The sequence below is a fragment of the Meleagris gallopavo genome, chromosome 1 (genome assembly GCF_905368555.1).
Source record: "Meleagris gallopavo chromosome 1, MGAL_WU_HG_1.1, whole genome shotgun sequence".
Classification (NCBI taxonomy): domain Eukaryota; kingdom Metazoa; phylum Chordata; class Aves; order Galliformes; family Phasianidae; genus Meleagris; species Meleagris gallopavo.
This window is the reverse complement of record NC_139404.1, coordinates 60,227,800-60,246,882: the sequence shown is the minus strand read 5'-3', so window position 1 is coordinate 60,246,882 and position 19,083 is coordinate 60,227,800. Positions and strand designations below refer to the sequence as shown.

Genomic DNA, 19,083 nt, shown 5'->3' with positions numbered 1-19,083 from the left:
TACATCTTCTAGCCAGGCTTTTTGCTGAAAAAAGCAGCCAAAGGCTGAGGTTCCTTTCCTGCCTCGCTCATGGACAAAAAAGAAAGTTTCTCAGCTCTCCACATTTGCTTGCCAAGAAACAAGCGATTAAGGCGATCCTGCAAACAAAGCCTTCTGCATATGACTATACTGCGGACTAGCAGGGAGAGGTCAGAGTTCTCCTAAAGCAACTGGTGGCTCCTGCTCTAACAAACACCTAGTGCTTCTCATAGCTAGCAAAGATGCAGTTGGGCTTAATGGCTAAATCACACGGAGGCCAACCCAGTTCCCAAGAAAGTCAATGGACTGAGTCCTGAAAACAGAGGAGCTTTAGTTCTGCTCCTTGGAGCTCAATTTGTGGAGGCAATCATTTGCAGTGCAGAGTAACAGCTACAGGCCGGGAGTTAAGTGGTTATCTTGGATTGAAGGGTAGATGTGGAGGACCAACCACACCGCTACTTAAGGACTCCTGCTGCACAACAACCAGACAGAGCTACAGCTGAATTTCCCGAGCCCCAGACACTTACTATATCCTCACTACATTGCCAGTCTGCTCATTATGAGCTTTAGTTCGCACTTTTTGGTTATGGTTCTGTCAAATCCCAGGCCACTCATGCCTCCTTTGCCCTTGCATATGTTTTTATAAAGTATTATGATTCTTCCTAATCCTAGGCTTTGTTCCTTTAGAAAAACACTGCAACCCGATCTCTCTCAGCTAATGTCATGGGGCTGAGTTCACTCCGACTTGGCTATAAGCAACTGATGCTCAAAACATCTGGCCCGTGTGGGTGACGGCCATGCGGGGGAACGCGAGTGCTACCAGCTACCACAGGTAAGCATGGCGCCACTCAGCCCCCACCATCAACATCCCTCTGAGGTAACCCCAGCTTCAGCCTCTAACTGGCTCTCCCCTCTCCCCTTGGCTGCCTGGATGGGGAGAACGCAGAGGAAATTGGAGGGCTCCTCTCTGACTGGGCGAGGGTCAAGGTAAAGAATAACAGACCCCACGTGTACTTCTGAAAGGGTCTGATTGATGGCCGCACCACTTAAGCAGGTTGAAAATGTGTCTAATGGAAAGGCTTAAAGCCCTCTCCCATAAGCCCAAGTTCTCTTCCAATTCTTTTCTTGAAAGAATGGGAACAGGAAGAGAATTAATGGGGAATTCCTATGTGGTCAATTAGCTAGACCCCCTTCCAGGCTCTGCTGGCACTGGCTTGAGTGACTGATGACTGAGGCCTGCCATATGCTGACTGGGTAAATAGTATGGATGGACTGACTGCCACAGCCTGCCAGACTAGGGTGACAGATAAGGAATGGGAGAAAGAAGAGAGGCTAATGGAGACCAACTGGAAAAAAGAGACAGATGGAAGGAAAGAGCATATTGAGATAACAGCCAAAGACAAACAAACAAGGGCAATAAACCCAGGAGCACTACCACACGGACTGCGACGTGGAGTGAAGGGGTGATGGGGTCAGAAGTGCCTGAAAGATAAAAGGACTCGGCTTCCTTCCCAGCCCTCTCAGCTCCTCATGAGAAGTGCTGAGAGCAGGGATGATCCTCTCCCCTGCCCTCAGAGCTTCATGGGGTTCAAGAGAACTGTCTCACCTAGAGGAAACTGAGCAGGAACACCTGCAAAAACCTGCCTAGAGATCAGAAACATCATCCACTCAAACACAGGCTGGGAAGTGGGAGCAAGGCTGCACAAGGGATGGCAGCTGGTAGTCACTTAGCAGTGCTCACTGCCACATTCCCTTCCAGTACTCCTTTTACTGCAGCAGCAATTTCAAGAATATGGACTTACATATGCACCTTCTTCTTTGCAAAACCAGAATCTCAGAAGTGAAAACATTCAGGAATGTAGGACAAGCTGGGACCTCCTCGGTTATTAAGTACAATCTCTTGCTATTGTAGGCACTACTTCAAGTAATGCTTTTCTTAAATGTATTGAGTGCCCTTTTTAAAGCAATTAGGTTTGCAGGCACCATTATTCTGATCACTATTCCAATGATAAAGTATCTTTTTCTAATTTCCAGTCTAAGCGTATTCACTTTATGCCCATTTGCTCTTGTGCCAAATTGGCCTTTTGCTTAAAAAGTACTTTTCCTTTGCTATTATTTCTCCCACTAACATAGACATCAGTCATATCCTCTCTCAGCTTTCACTTTGCTAGGCTAAACATGGCAAGCTGTTCTAGCCTGCTTTCTTAAGAAAAGATTCTTATCCCACGGGTCAAGCACAACAACCCTTCTCTAGTCTGGGGTCATTTTACTTGGGAATATGAGAGCATACAATATTTTGGGGCCTTACAAGAGCTTAATACAATAGCATTACTATTCCCCCATGTTTTACAGAAAGACTTTCCTTCTTATGTTGCAGGGTACTTGCCACCTTAGGAGACACACTGCATCTGCTGTCACCTACAGCTGACAGCCACACACAACGCCTTTCTAGTTTTCCAATGAGAAAAAATGTTTTTCATAGACCTTGAAATGATTGTTTTAATGTAGTTTTGTTCTCTGTATTCATAATATCTGCCACCTCTGCATAATCAGCAAATTTCATCATCCCACTCCTACACTCTTGTGCCAAGGCTAAGAAGCAAAAAATACTAAGCGTTGGTCTTGAGGCAAGTCCTTGAAGAGCTCTGCTAATTAAACTTTGCTGAGACCAATATTCATCTTTTCACACAACTTACTGACATCTTGTCTTGAACCAGTTTCTTATCCATCTTACAGTCACAGTATCCCTTATCTTTTCCAATCTAACCAACTGTTTTCATGTGGGAAATATATGAATTATCTCACTGAAGTTCAGCTAAGTCATTTAGCTGTCATTTATCTACTCCATTTATTTTGTCTTCCAGTAAATCAATGATGTTCTAAATAACTGCATGATCAATCTTCAAGAAATTCGAGATGTCCTCCTGTAAGCACTACCAAGGTCACTCTGCCCGTGCTACCAGGTGCCAGCTCTTTCAGAATGCCAGGACACTAAAAGGACTCTCCCTGTGTCTTGAGGGCTTTAAGCTTCCCAATTTTTGCTTCCACTTTGGTGGTGATCATTTCCAGTTCCCTTTGCTGCCATGTCAACATGTTAACATTTCCAAGAGCTGTGAGGAAAGGCTGTCTTGTACTGGCCAGACAGCCACAGAATTCGTAGCAAAGTCACTTCAGATTTGTCTCAGGCTAGATCAACTCATATTCATCTCCTTTCCCAACCCCAGCATCTCCATTCCTCACTACCCTCAAACCTTCATCTATCCAATCCACTCCAACACCCTTGTGCCATTTACTCTAAAGCCCTCCATTCTCCCACCCCTTTGCTGCCACTGCTCGACTCCTGTCTGAATCACAGAATTATAGGGGTTGGATGTGACCTCTGGAGATCATCCAGTCCATTCAATCCAATCCCCAAAGCCTCTCTGTCAGCAGCTCCCTGCACGATCCCACCCATTCCAGGTCTGCTGGCACCAAACATCAGTTTGCACTTGCTGTTCAGCTCCTCTTCCCCTACCTATCTGAGAAGAAGAGCTTTCTCCTGCCTTTCTCACTTCCACAGGCTGCCAGCAGCATCGCCACTGCCTGTCCCTAAGGCATTCTGCCTGGCTGTTCCTAGAAAGCACAATCTCAGGAGGATTTACAATTCTACGAGCACTGACTCCTCTACGCAGAAGTGCTGAGGACAGAAAAAGACCTCTCTGTTGAACAGCAGACATATGGTAGCCCTTCCCACGAGCAATGCCTTGTTCTGACTTGAAGCTCCAGGTAAAGCACTCACCTACTTTGGGGAGCAAAAGTATTCTGTCTTTAAACTCAGCCCCATCCTCATTGAACAGCAGCTCCTTTCTTCCAATCTCTTTCAATTTTCTAAGTTAAAAAAAAAAAAAAAAACTTTTGCTGTTTCTGTTACTATCCTTTGCAAGGTCTGACTCAGCTTGATTTTTCACTGTTCTCACTTCATCTTTACACTTCTTGACCTCTCAGACAGAGGTTTTTTGTTATTTATTTGCTATCAGTTCTTTTTTTCCATTCTTCGTAGGCTCTCGGTCTATTCCTAACAGCTTCTTTCTGGTAGTTATTCATTCAGTGAGGTCTGGATATTCTTCCTACAAGCTTTTTCCTCTTGCTTGGCATGCAGAACTGTAATGGCTTTAGCATCTTTGACTTGAAAAAGTTCCAGACCTCCTCCACATCGAGTTCCTCGGCTGAGTTTACTAACTGGCTCCCTTACTTTATCAGTTTGTTCTTTGAAATCCACAAGCTTAATTACACACCGGTTTATACTTTCATTCAATTTAATCTAAACGACTTGTGTTCACCTAATCTAAGGTTATTTTCTGTGGCCATCTGTTCTACAGAGTCTACCAGAAACAACCTTGAAATAACACTGTCTTTTGCTGGGCTCTCAGGAAAGCTTTTGTCCAAGTCCTGAGCTAACTGGAGACAAAGAAAATGTCTCGAGGGTCTTGTCTGCAGAAGTACAAGCACTGCAGCACTCCAAGCACAGTTCAAACAACTTACTGCACTTGTAGTAAAGGCAGCACAGAACTGGTTTTATTTGTATCTCTAAGGAAGACACGGCTTTCTCCATCAAAAACCATGCCATCATTTGAAATCACAACTCAGTTTCTACCACATACAACAGCAATAGTAAGCTGCGGTGATGTTTTCACCACGCTGCAAAGCATCTTCTAACTTGATCTTCCAATTCAGATGTTACTGAAGTTCAGCCATCCCTCGATCTGTTGACCATTTCCTATCCCTGGTTCTCTCAAGACAACAGGAGAAGCTGTTAAAAAGGCTGGTAACACACTCCCTGTTATACAAAGGACATTTATTTGTAGTTATCCAAATTCGTGACTCCAGACATACAAGATGTTCAAAGTATGTAATGCCACTTTTACATTACTACTCCACAAGAGATGACTGTCCTTTCTAAGTAAATGCAGATTCTCCGCCCTCCCAAGCAAAATAAAAGAACAGAAAATTTAAAGCAAAACAACTCAAACAAAAACCCAGTGAGTTCCAGAGCTCTCAAGTTTGTTCTTTTCTGCCTTCTGCAAATTAAGCAAATGCACATACACTGGAAGCATTAAAAGGGGACAACTTCACCTACATTTATGGCATCAGTCAGACCAACACCAGAACTTGGCACATAGTTTTGGTATGTGAGTTTTAAAGGATACAGGACAACTGGAAAGGGTACACTAAAGTGATGTGGAATCAATCTGACGACTGATGAAAACATCTGCAAGTGAGACAGACACAAGTTCTCAACCAAGTTTGTGAAAAAAATAAAGAGAGTGGTGAATAAACCACAGCAGACAAATAATGCTAGGGAGAGGAAATTCTGATTGGTAAAGAGTTTTTCAATCTGGCTGGTGAAAGTCAGCGGAAGAACTGATTGGAAGCTCACAGCAGATAAATTCAAATGATAATGAGGCGCAGTGTCAAAGGAGTGAGGATGATTAATGACAGCAGCACACTATGAAGAAGGTGATGGATTCTCCATCTTTAGAGGTCTGCAGAGCAAACGCATCCATCTTCTCAGAAAATGCCTGCTGCCTTGGTGCAAATCATTTATTTTGCCCAATGCTGAGGTAACTGAGCGAGGTGTAAGTTTCAGAGACAGCCAGGCAGCCTGATTCTACGTTTGCTTCTGGCCTTACATTCCCAAAAATCTGAATGATGGCAGCAGATTTCTCCACACATCAGCAGGCCATTCTCTTCACCATCACTCTGCCCTTTTGGCAGCTCTGGGAAGCACATTTCTGAGACATAAACTAGAAAAGAGGGCCATGAGAGCATCTAGTTTGTTTGGCAAGGGCTTACATGCCTGCACATACGTGCCACCTAGCATCTCAGCAGGCCCCCAAAATTACAGCCTTTAGAAAAACAGTGGAAGTCAGTCACTAAAACTGGAATATTGTATTGTCAATATTACTTCTGCTATAAAAATGCAGAAAATGGGACCACACACCATTTCAGAGGAGTTATAGGGGCATCACTGGACCATCCCTCACCAAATAATGTGGTACCCCGCTATCTCACAACCTCTGAATCTCACCAGGTGGGAAGGGTCAGTGTTCATCTTACCCTGCGCCCAGCCTCGTTGTTCTGCAGGTTCATCAGCATGCGAGCCTGCTCCTCGGAGCCTCTCACGTAGTTCTTCTCCCTCTCCTTAGCATCCACAAACTCCTTGGCAAAACGGTACCCGTACTCCACGTTATCCCCGCAGCCGCCCCACAGCCAGTCTCGGGGCAAGTCCTTGGGCCGGGCCGTGCGGCTGCAGCCACAGCTGGACAGCTCTCCTTCGCGGCAGGCACGGCTGATGGCGTTCACCACCCCGGCAGCACTGACGGCATAGGTGAAAGCGGTCTCTCGGCTACCTGCAAGGGAATGCGAGAAGCAAATTAATGACAGACGAAGCTCTTTTAGCAAACGGTGTACAAAATTAACTGTTTGACCTTCACCAACCTGCTCTGGTGAAGGGAGAACTACCCTAACACAGGCTGGCATCCCTTTTGTGTTTTCTTTCCACAATAACAGCTCCAGGCGATTGCCTGCCCGGTGCTGGCAGTTTCTGCGTGACCAGGAGCAAAACCAAACCTGATTCTGACATGCACCAAGAAAGGAACCGAGATTCCTGATACAGCCTGGAAGAATGTGTCTGTCATGACTCTGTAGTGCCATTCCACAGGGACTATTATTTTTATTACTCTTATGTTTGCCCAATTAAGAGCTCTGGAAATGCAAAGTCTTGCCCAAAAGAAACAGTAACACCACAGGCAGGGGCTGCTCAGCCTTCTTTCCCTCTCTATTTCAAGTCAACCCTTCGAATCAGAGAATCATTTCGAGTTGGAAGGAACCCTTAAAGGCCATCTGGTCCAACCCCCTGCAGGGACACCCACAGGTAGGTCAGGTTGCTCAGAGCCCAGTCCAGCCTGACCTTGGGTGTCTCCAGAGATGGGGCATCCACCACCTCTCTGGGCAACCTGCTGCAGTGCTTCACCACCCTTACTGTAATATACTTCTTCCTTATACCCAATCTAAATCTTCCCTCTTTTAGTTTGAAACCATTTCCCCTCATCCTGTCAGAAAAGACTCTTTAGCAGAATCTATCCTTTTTTCTTATAGATCCCTTTAGATATAGAAAGGCCACTCTCAGGTCACCTCGCTGCCTTCTGTTCTCCATGCTGAACAGTCCCAGCTCTCTCAGCCTGTCCTTGGAAGGGAGCTGTTCCATCCCTGGGATCATTTCTATGGCCCTTGTCTGGATGCTCTGATTTTAACCTAGAGGAACCAGGTTATTTATTTGCTGAAAGTACAGCTGCTGCCACCGAATCTGCAAAAAGCCATTGAGAACAACCAGTGAGGTTGGGGCTGTGCAAGTAGAGCACTTCATATCGCCAGATACCAGTCTAGGAGTGCTTCACTTCAACTGGGACAAGTATAATTAAGGTGCACATCCAGTTTCATATTGGCTAAATACGGTCGGCTGAGACTTGATTCAAAATAAACTGTAGGAAACAATTTTTCCACTCAAAGGCAGAAGCTCTCCCAACACTTACAGAACCGCAGTGCTGGAAGAAGTCAGACTTTCCCAAGCAGATAATTGAAAAGATTTAGAGAAGCCCGGAGAGGTGGTGGATGCCCCATCCCTGGACATACCCAAGGTCAGGCTGAACAGGGCTCTGAGCAACCTGATCTAGCTGTAGATGTCCCTGTTCACTGCAGAGGAGTTGGACAGATTGCCTTTAAAGGTCCCTTTCAACAATGATTCTATGATTATATGACTTTCTGCTTGCACACACATGAGACAGCTCTGTTCAGGATGCATCCTAGCAGCTGCTGCGTATCTCCTGCTCTCTGCTACTGGCACAGGTTCACTGCAGCCAGAGCCAGGCACCAGCACAGCCACAACACTGTAGCATGGGCCAAATGCTGTGAATTGCCATGGCTCTGCAAGGAGCGGGGGGGAAAGCCACAACTGCACTATCACCATACACTGTAATAAATACCTAAACCAAACCTCCAGAGTTCCTATATGCGTCACCATGCTGCCAGGTGATAAAGAGTACAACTGCCAAAGCTTCATGGAATAAGCAATCTGATGCTGGTGGGCCGCAAACAGAGAATCCCAGCAAGAGCTGACCCTCAGATGCTGCCCAATAAATCAGGATGCTCCCACAGGGCAGGTGCCCCAGGAGCAGTTTGTCACCATGCTCAGTGCCAGCTCCCTCAGCAGGACCCAGCCCAAGCCTTTGGTATGCTCTTGTTCCAATTTGCATGTGCCAACACTCTGCAATTAATAGCGGCTTATCACCAGCTTAGTGATAATGATCCAAGACAAAGGCAGGCTGTGAATGGCACCCACCTTGCAGAGGGACTTGGGATTCTTGTTTTTTTTTTTCCTTAAACGAGAATCGTACACTAAGGGAGTGATAAAATGCTGCAGGACACAGCATGCAAGGGAGTCATAAGGAAGAGGATTATGCCCCCAAAACCTTCCCAGACCAAGAGGCAAAGAGGAGAGTCAAGATAATTCAGCTGACACCAGCCCATAGGGCAGTTCTGGTCCTTTTGCAGTGACTAGTCCAGCTTTTTAAATGGCATGGCTAGTTCTAAGGTAATGGTCCACTCTGCAGCTTTACCACTGTGCCCACGTGGTGGGAGCCGCACTCCTGATACCTGGAGAGATGGAAATACACACAGGGACAGGACCTCCTGGGGCTGCGGCTTGCTCAGCAGTGGCTGCATGACTCCAGGTGCTTAGGATCCCTAACCCTGGCTGCGATTCCTGTGCTGTGGCAGGCTGGCTTTGCACTTTCACTGTCCCTGTTTAAGCACCCAATGTTTCAGATGGAGCAGCACTCAACTCGTGTGCAGTTCCCACATCTGCACAAGGAGCTCAGGATGGTGCAGTTCCTGGATCTGCACAAGTTTGGGATGGTGATGGCAGAGTCTGCAACAAGCAGAAGTAGTTTTTCTTCCGGGCTGTACATGATGCAGAACAAACCATGGTGCTCAGCTGATCCAGCTTTGGTTTGGGAGGCAGAATCCGACTTGTGCATGAAACCCTTTGCTAACAGAAAGCAAATTGGTAGCCAGTAGTTGTGGGCTTACACATCCTTTGGTTGGTCTCCTATTTCTGCTCTTCTAACTTGCTTCCAGCCTTGAAAAAGCATTAGGATGTCAGCCCATCTTCTCAGAACCTACCTTAGTCCACACTACTACAGCATCACCTCAGTGCTGGCTTCTTCCCTGAACCTGTGTCCTGCAGGTAGGTGCCTGCCACTCTGCTCCTGACAGTCCGGGGCTGTGTGGGCTCTGCCAACCCCTGTGCCTGCTGGGCATCAGGCCTCCAGGAGATGAAAGAGGGAAACAGGAAAACCGACCCCAGCCAGGAGAATGAAGTAAAAGAGAAGGAAGTGTGTTGCTCTAGCTTTTTCTAATGGAAAAGCTGTAGCTTCAAAAGACTAAAGGGGAAAAAAAAGCATTTCCCTGAAGTGTTCCTGTCTCCGGGAAAAGTATTTCTCTTTGTTCTTGTCTTTTTATGACTCCTTTTCTCCTTTTTGCATTTGAAAAGGCAGAAGAGATAAGATCTATGGCTCCAAAGAGGACGGACCATCCTGGAAGCCCCCCTCACCCACTGCAGATTGCTCTGCGGGAGATGACAGGCTGTGTATTCCCTCCTCCTCCGGGGACATGCCAATATGAACTTCTTGGGTGCTCTGCCCTCTTCTACATAAACGTAGAAATAAGGAATGTAATATAAGGTATGCATATAATGCATATAATGTATGTATATGTAATGCATATAATGTATGAATACACACATATGCCATCTAAAATCTGTCTTGACAGGACAAGAAGCATCTTCAGAAGGATGATGAATTTTGAACGTCAGCAAAATTTTGTTGTTGAATGAGCCAGGAATTACATTCGAAAGCTAAGGGTGATTCTCACGATAACACAAACACTAGGAAGAATCAACATTAAAATGCTGCTGACTTCAGTGCTACAGATTCCCCTGCACATCCCTGTCTTGCTGGGCTGCGCTGCCTTGCTAGCACATTTGCTAGCACACACAGAATGAAGGCATAGTGACTGAACACAGACCAAGCGGCTCTCCCATTCCTGCGCTGAGCCAAGCGCTGCGAGGTGGGAAGCAAACCAACCTTCCAGGTTACTGAGTGAACGCTCTCCTGAATTTCTCCCAGTCTTTGGGCTTGGCCAGGATAGGTTCTCCTCCCCTCAATAATCTAAGGCAGCTCAGGAAGTCACGTAGCATATGCCATGCCTGCAGCGGTGGGTGGGCAGCCACGGGTTGCTGGCACACCGCACACCTTCTGGGCCCTCCTTATCTCCTTCCCCCTCTCCACATCTCCCTGGCATGCCTCTGCAGATATTCCAGTCTCCGGCCCCTTCTCATTCCATTGGCACCACGTGCAGGGATAGGGCTGTGGTCCAGGATTGGGTTTGGGGGCTGAGAACAGGAGACAGGCACACAGCATGAACCCGGGGAAGAATGGCTTTATAGCTGACATGAGCTGTGAGATTAAGGGGTTTGTTTTCTTATCCTAGCATCTCACTATGAAGTCAGCAGAAGTAAAATCAGAAGGTAGAGCCAAGAGGGAGGAGGAGAGGCAGCATCGCCCTCCACAGCAACTACTGCACACATGGACATCAGTAGTGACTCTTCAGAAACCCTCCAGGCTGCCTCTGGTGTCCACCTCCTTTGGAGAACTAACACCCCTGCCTGAAAGCACTCCCTCAGAGCAGGGATCTAAAGGATCTAAGAGCTCTCTGCTCTTAAATGAGACTTAAATGGTGGGCAGCCACAGGCCATTGCCTCATAGACACCAGCAGGTCCCTCCCAGAGATTCCCCAGCACAAACCAAACAGCAGCGGGACCACTGGACACAACCAGTGCATCCCTACACCACCTCTGTCCTGTCGAACCCTGAAACTACTCCCGCTTTAAGCTAAAAGCATCAAATTCATTTAAAAAGGATGTCACAGAATCACAGAATCATTAAGGTTGGAAAAGACTTCTAAGATCACCCAGTTCAGCCATCAGCCCATCCCTACCGTGCCTATTAATCACGTCCCACAGTGCCACTTCTGCAACAGATCTTGAACACCTCCAGGAGCAGTGACTCCATCACCTCTCTGGTCAGCCTGTGCCAATGCCTCACCACTTTTTCTGAGAAGTTTTTCCAGCCTGAACCTCCCCTGATGCAACTTGAGGTCATTATCTCTCAATATGCTGCTGTTACCTGGGAAAAGAGGCCAACCCCCACCCTCACTAAAACCTTTCAGAGGTATCACTCATCTCCCAACACCCATCTCTTCCCCTCCTCCCATGTGCCTATTGATCTTTCCTGACTGCTATCCTTCACCTCCCATCTCCTTCAGTTCACGTTACTTTTTTTCCAGGTTTTGAGCATCCCTGGATCAGCCTGGGGCTGCAGGAAGGTGCTGGAGAAGAGGGCTCTTTCCATACATCCTTGTAGGGTCACTAGGATCTTTCTGGGAATCTGCATGTTTCCTAATTCTTTGGGACATTAAATTACACAAGAGGGAGGGACACCGTACAAGTATTTGCCATCCATTCCCTTTGGCTGAGTTGCAGTTTTTATACCCTGAAGCACGAGCCCTACTGACAACCTGGGATTGAGCACTGCCTCATCTGGCCACCACCCTTGCTATCAAACAGTGAGAGATCAAGGATGCACAGATGCCTTGGATGTGTGTCAGCAGCTGAAAGTATGTGTCAGGAAACGGCGTTTCCCAAGGGCGCATCCCAGGGAAGAGGGGATTTGTTGGGGTGTGAGCAGGACAGATGGGCAGAAAGGCTGAGCTGGGAATGGCTCTGATGGGCTGGGTTAGGGACTGACATGCAGGAAAATCCCTGAAATTCTCCAGAGAGACATGTAAGAATTTCAGGACTGAATGGAAGCGATCACCCCAGCGCCCTACTGCCTTGACATTAAAGCTCTGAAGCTTTCTGAGTGAGCCTAAGAGGCATTAAGAGATGCTGGGGGCAGCCGAGGCTGCAGGAAACGGCTCTCCATCCCTTATTAAGTGCTCTCCCTGACCCTAGAGCTGAAAAGTAGCGCTGGCCCTGGATTCTTCAGCGTCAGCTGCGCGGGTGGGACACAGAACCCCTCCTCACAGGGGCTTGAGTATGTGTATGTGTGTGTGTGAGTGTGTGTGAGCGGCTGTTTTAACACCTTTTCTTTATTGTCCTGGCTGTCGGACACATCAAACCCAGCCCGGATTTCTCAGTTTCTTGCCATCAAATGATTGCATTTCAAAAGAAGCCGGGACAATGCAGGCAGGTCACACCTCAATTCAAGTGCAGCGATGGCCTGCCAATGTGCCCCGCACAGCCAGCAGGGGCAGGAATTATAAAAATCCCTTCGGTTTACACAGAGAACAGGGAGGAGGGAGCCGATCCCAAGGGGGGGAGCCCGTATTTCCCGCATCTCAGGGCCACGCTCCCTGTCCAAGGGCACTCCAGATAATGGGAATGATAATGTAGGTCCACCGTTCCCAGCTCCGGCTTCTCTCCCCACCTCCAAACCAGCACATAAACAAAAGCAGCCCATGTCCCACCTCTCTGGCTCCAGCGGTGGCTCAGTGTGGGCAGCACCTGCGCACCAGTGAATGGACAAGCTAAGGGCAGCGTTAGGAGCGGTTCTAACGGGGCGCACGCTTCCACGCATGTATTTAAAGGAACGCTGCTCCTACCTATTTTCATGACCCGACCGAAGACGGAGGTGTTGTCCACCGTGCTGCAGTTCCACCTGCGCTGCCGGAACTGGTATTGGCACTCCTTGATGGCACTGCGGGCCCCCTCGCCGATGAACACCATGTGCTCCTGGTAGAGCTGGCACAGTTTGCGCTGTCCCGGGGACAGCCCCGGCAGCTGGCTGCACACGGGCTGCGCGCCGATGATGTACATCTCCGGCCTCTGGATGGGGTTCATGGCCAACGACCTGCACGGAGAAACGTCCCACGGAGGTTGCGGTCCCACAAGCGCTGCCAGTCCCAAGGGCTGAATGCGCTTTTCGCTTTCCCCTCCCCGCGCTGCCAGATGTGAGCCCTTCCCAGGACTCGAGCGGGAGGAAGCCGGCATGGAGAGGGGGTACAGAGCTCGGCACTTTCTCTGCGGGAGCGGAACGGGAGCCGCTTCGCACGGAGAGCCGACAGCGGTGCCCTCGGGCTGCGCCCGCTGTTCCGGGAAAGGGGCTCCTTTGGCAGCGGACGGGAGACCTCACCCACCCTCTTCCCCATCACTCCCTCACGCAAAGCCCGACCCCGCACCGAAGCCCCCCGGGACGCCGGCATCCCACCTCCCCAAAACCTTTGCGGGAGCTTTACGGGCAGGCAGAGAGAGCAGCCCGCGATGCGGCACTTCGCCGCCGCCGCTGCGCTCCGCCCGCCCCGGGACGCCCCCGGCCCCGGACAAAGGCTCCGCTCGCAGCCCCGCGCCCCGCTCACTCACTCGCTCGCTCACTCACCACCAGGAGTTGGCGTCGGCCACCGGCGAGGTGCAGCTGCAGAGAAGAGCGGCGGCGAGCGCCAGCCTCGGCCCCGTCATGGTGGGCTGCGGGCGGCGGCGGCTCTGGGGCAGCCCCCGCGGAGGCGGCCGCCGGCACGGGGCGCCCTGCGGAGGAGGAGGAGGAGGAGAAGAAGCGCTGAGCCCTACGGCGGGGTCTGCGTGCGGCGGGGCGCGGCCAGCGCGGCCCCCGGCCCCCGCCCACCCCACGGACCCTCCCCCGGCCGCGCCCCCCCCGCCCCCGACGGCAGCGGGGAGTCCCCTCCACCCCCGCCCCCGTCCTCCCCGCCGTCCTTCCCCCGCAGCTTCAGAGCCGTCTTTGAAGCGTCCCCCCCCGCCCCAGCGCCGGTGGTCCGCCGGTGCCCCCCGGACGAGCCGGTGCCCTCAGCCCCGCGGCGGCAGGTGTGCGGGAGCCGTCGGGGCGCTTCAAAGCGCCGCTCTCGCCCCGCCGCCTTTGTAATGCGGGGGCCGGCTCGGAAACGCTCCCCTCCTCTCCGCCTTCCCGAAACCGCTTTCAAACGCAGCCCCGGGCAGGGAGAGGATCCGCGGCGCTGCGGGTCGGGCCGGCACCGGCGCCGGGCGGATTTATGGGCAGGAGGAGGGGAGGCGGGTCGGGAGGTGGCGAGAGGTGAGAGAGCTCCACAGGCCCTCCGGTGCCAACAGCCCGACTTGGGCAACCTGGCAGCCCCTCAGTGTACCGCCCTCAACACCAGCAGAAAGCACCCGGACCCGCGTGGGTACCACCAACTAACTAACACTCCTTATGCCGCACGGAAACCCGCATCACGGCTCACTCCATTCTCAACGTCCCGCCTGACCCCACGCCACACACCACAGACGGACGTCCCCACGGCCACCCCGGGGCCTGGGCATCCCTGGCCGTCCCCTTCTGCTGTCCCGAGCCAGGCCCAAGCTGTGCCACAAGCACCCGGCCTTTTGTTCTGCCTCACGCAAGCGTGGCCGAAGCCGTAAAATCACCAGACCCAGCGGCTCAGCCCCGCCGAAGTATATTTTTTATCAAATTCCTCACGGTGCAATTGCTGCGTTTGTTTGCGGCACGCTCTGCTTTCTGCCCTGTCCAGATGTGCTCTACCTGCAGCTGGTGGCCCGCCTCACCTGGCAGGCAGATGTGTGGCCGCCAGCGCTGGAATCAGCTTTGGGACTGAAAAGCCTTGTGTGACCCACAGCCTGTGCTCTGCCTGCCCCAGCACAGTGGGATCCACGGGGTGACTGTATTCACACCTTCATACCCTGCCTCTACCTGCTCTCACAGCCTGGAGCAAGACGGAGGGACGGCGAAGGCTGCACGCAGAGCTGGGGGCTGCTTCTATAGGGAACAGACAGAATGGAAAGTTTATCTCTGGGAGTCTGGGGAGGAAGGAAGTCGTGTATGGATGAATGGCTTTTCCATGACAAACAATGAGGCTGCACAGACACGGTGTGATGTCACCCCAAGAATTTCCAAGCCGACTTCAGATATAGAAAATCCTTTTGCTGAAGGAGAAGACCGTGTGCCACCTTTGCATTTCTACACGGCCAGTGGGAAGAATTATGGCCAAAAAAAAAAAAGAAGAAGAAGATAAAAAAGCCCCAGCTGTTTCACACACATACACACGGCGTGCACCATGCAAATAAATGAGGCAGAGGCAGAATTGCATCTCTGCGCTTTGCCCTCACCACGTCTCCTTGTCGGTGCTGAGGAAGGAGATGCTGAACTGCTCCTCAAGTTTGCCACTAGCACAAGTGGCTGTGGATGGTGGAGATGCCAGCAGCTTTCAAATCAAAAGCTGCAGTGTTTGGCCGGTGGTGTGAAGAATACCACCAATCCCCCTTCCTTTCTGCTATCCGTTGTTAACTGCTCTACAGGTCTTTAAAAGGAGTTTTTGGTTTGGTAAATGAAAAGCCTGGGTTAATGCTCTCAAGCCTCTTCTGCCCTAGGCAACTGCCTACTGTGCTGCCTAAAATTAGTACCTCTGTTTGCCTTTGTTTAGTGTTCAGAGGTGACAACTGTGCCTGAAGAATGAGTTTGCACACCGAGGGTTGGAAGTCACGCTGCAGAGCCCTTTCCTGGTGCTGTTCTTGCCACGTGCACTGCAGCGAAGATGCGAGGCTCCAAGAAAGAAGGGGAGGTGGTGTCCATGAGATCATTCCCAAAGATTTGGCAGGAGGCAAAAAAGTTGAGCCCTGGCTGGAAGACAGCCCTGATAAGTTGGAAAAGGAGAGCTACTCAAGCAAACTCCTTGTCCGATATTGACTGCTTTCCAAAAATTTGGGATGTACCCAAGCATGACACAGATCTTTACTGAATGCTATAAGCGGAGTTGAAAGAAAGCGTCTCTTTAATGATCACCATTCCTGCATCTGCTCCAGTTTGTCCCAGACTGGGGAGAACTGGACGTGCATTCTTCCTGCTACGATCACGAGCCTCTTTCAAGTTCCTGTTTATTTCTGCAACTTGACCGTGGTTCAATGCCTGTTTTTCATGCCTCACAACATCGAGTGCATCCAGAAACATTTTCTCCCTCTGGACTGACATGAGACACTTAGTTGAGATGGGAAAAATATTCACTTAAGTAGAGTCTCCTCTATTCAAGGAGCCAGCAGAGAGACACAGGGCTCCACTCTCGGGAAGAAGAGTTAACGTGTAAATCCGTGCTGTGGGCAGCACCGAGAGATGTACCGTGCCATACCACATTATTCTACCTTCACTTCCAGCAGCCAGGCTTGTTTTTAACCACAGCTCTTACCAAGGCTTCAGAAATCTCATCTAAGTTGCTTATCTGCCCATTCCACTCAATCGGTTTTATATGGAATATAGACTGGTCCCTTGCAGCTTTCACACAGAAACCACATCATCTGTTTTCCTCACAACCCATACCTGTTTGCGATTCTGCTGCTCCTTGCTGACGACCAGTCCCTCCCTCAGCACTGTGCCACTGTGGTGCCACACTGGTGCCCACACTGCCCAACCTTCATGTGCTATTTTATATGTCTTATGATTATTACTTCACCTGCAGCAGTCAATCCACAGGCCCAGCTTACAATAGGTGTAGCACCCCAGTGCCCATCTCTCTCCCTGTGCCATTGCCTTGCCCTGCTGTCTTGGTGCACACCATCTCTCTCTGCTGGAAGGGCAGATTATTTCTGTTCATGTTTTGCTCATTTCTTTGGTGCTCAGTTTGATCTCCTGATATGCTCATGCACTACCTTTTTCTGCATCTCATCACCTGCCACCCTGCTGACAGATCCAGATTTCCTTTCACCACTACCTTGCTCTTTCCTTTTTCCACGGCTGCCCTGGCCAAGGGCACTTGGTCTCACTGTCACTGAGAGGCTGTGTCATGCACAAATGCCAAGACATAGCTGCCAGCCTCAGCAGCCTGGTGACAGCTGTCCCTGGAGTGCCTAACCATAGAGAGCAAGAATGGTTCAAGCATAGAATCATGAAGGTTGGAAATGACCAGTAAGGTCATCAAATTCAACCACAGACTCACCCCCACCCTGCCCACTGACCACATCCCTCTGTGCCACATCCACACGGTTCTTGAACACCTTCAGGGATGGTGACCCTGCCACCTCCCTGGGCAGCAGTATTAAAACAACAACAACAAAGCACAGAAAAAGCTGAAACTATATATAAAGTCCTGTTGACATCAGGTTACACTAATTTAACCAATTCCAGAACTTACTTATCTTCTTTACCACCACATTTCTATTCAGTGTAAGAATATCCTATTAATGCTGCACGCAACAGATTTAAGCTAAACCTGTTCAGACTGTTTTGGAAATAGACTGCATACACATTTGTACCAAAAAGAAGATAATTTTATATCTCACCTCTATTTTAGTACCAATCACACAATTGGTACAATTCTAACTCCAGGAAAAAAAAAGAAGTGTTGTGCTTAATATCACGAATTTGTAAAACCAATTTGTAAAATGCTATTTTAACATTATTATGCTCTTAGATAAAGTTTCCAGATACAAATTTTCAGCAGAATGTGCATTCATGCAAACTTAATCTGAAAGAACTGTATCAGTGTTGTGCAGGTCAGTCATCCTCTAAACTAAAAGCAAAGCCTTGAAAGTTAAGATCTGCACTGATTTAACAAAACAGTGCAGCTCAATCATTCATTTACTTTCTTTTCTTTTAATTAGGTAATAGCAAAAAGGGGATGTGCGACATTTCAAGAACAAACCATACAATCCTATGAATAAATTTTCCAAGCATCCTGAAAGCTGTTTGCTTTATTTGGGTCCCTACACTGTGTGCAAACTCGCCAGGCAAAAAGCTGTGACTCTTTCTCTAATTTCCAGTCTAAAAGTGGTCAGCTCACACCCATTTGTTTGTGTTGCCAGCTCATCCCTTAAAGCTCTGCAGGCCAAGCCTGAGGCTGTAGCCAACAATAGGGTCCCATAGGCAGAAGTACTGGGACCACGCATACCTCTGCCTCCCACCCTGGGAGCTCATACAGCCCTATGCTGCAGGACACTGCCCTTACAAGGTGATGATGTAAGCAGAAGTCAGCACATCGACACTGATACACACAGATCCAGTCCCACGCTCCTGCCTCCCCAGTTCTGCAAGCCTGCTCTGTCTCTCAGCAGAAATAAAACAGAACTGGAAAGATCCCCAAATCACTGGTGTGATCCAAAAGCGATTCCAAGAAAAGCTCCTTTTTTTCTGCCTCTTTCCTCACCACGAGCTGCAATGTGGCTGCTTGCTGATGGTGCAGGCACTACTAGAATGGAGCCCCATCTCTCCTCCAGCAGCTCTGCCAGCCCAGCAGGACTAACAAAAGCAAAAACCTGCTTTGCATCTGGAGAGGCAGTGCAAGGTGCCACAGGCTGCTCTCCACCTGCCCCCAAGGCTGCAGAGCACACTCTGCCCCTTGCACATCCTGCATTGCACTGGGGGAGCTCTATCCTGCCAGGAGCTCAGCTTCAAAAGGAGGAATCTGATTTCAGAAGCACCCCTGGAAAGCCAAGCTTCCACGTTCCTGTTTTTGACACAAAAAAATGTCGTAACCACCGGAATCAAAACTCCAAGGACTCAATTATCTGAAAAATGCAGGCGCTTATCTAACACCTCATCTGCTCAGAAAGTGCTGCTCGAGCCCGATGTATGCAGCGTGCACTGGGGAATCTGGCCTTAAGCCAGAGATGAAGGAGGGCAGGACCATTTCTTTTAACACAATGTGGGCTGATGTCATCCGTGAACGATGACACAACTGCAGCGTCAGATGGTGCGTTACTGTCACCAGCTCTCAGGATCATACTGGTAGAAGGAGACAAACAACTACAAACAAGTTCTCATTCATGGTCAAAATTCACATGTGTACATCACTATGCATCAATCTATCAGAGGGCAGGGGGCTTGCCATAGTGTGGGTCTGTATGCTCTTGTCTGTATGCTCTGCCCTAGTATGGCAGTATGCTCTGCCACCTCACTTGGGTTCTAACTGGCTGGGAGGCTGGAATTCAGTCTCCCTATT

At 49.7% G+C, this 19,083-nt stretch overlaps 1 protein-coding gene across 2 annotated transcripts in view; it reads right to left on the bottom strand.

Moving 5' to 3' along the window:
* WNT5B (Wnt family member 5B) overlaps positions 1–19,083 on the bottom strand; it is a 65,135-nt gene that overhangs the window by 2,876 nt on the left and 43,176 nt on the right. For both annotated transcript variants that reach the window (XM_085230012.1, XM_085230002.1), the window contains exons 2-4: positions 13,551–13,696; positions 12,778–13,025; positions 6,115–6,407 (exon numbers count right to left, since the gene is read on the bottom strand). In XM_085230012.1, coding sequence (XP_085086138.1) covers positions 6,115–6,407; positions 12,778–13,025; positions 13,551–13,630 — 621 coding nt within the window. In that variant the 5' untranslated portion in view covers positions 13,631–13,696. The remainder of the gene's footprint in view (positions 1–6,114; positions 6,408–12,777; positions 13,026–13,550; positions 13,697–19,083) is intronic.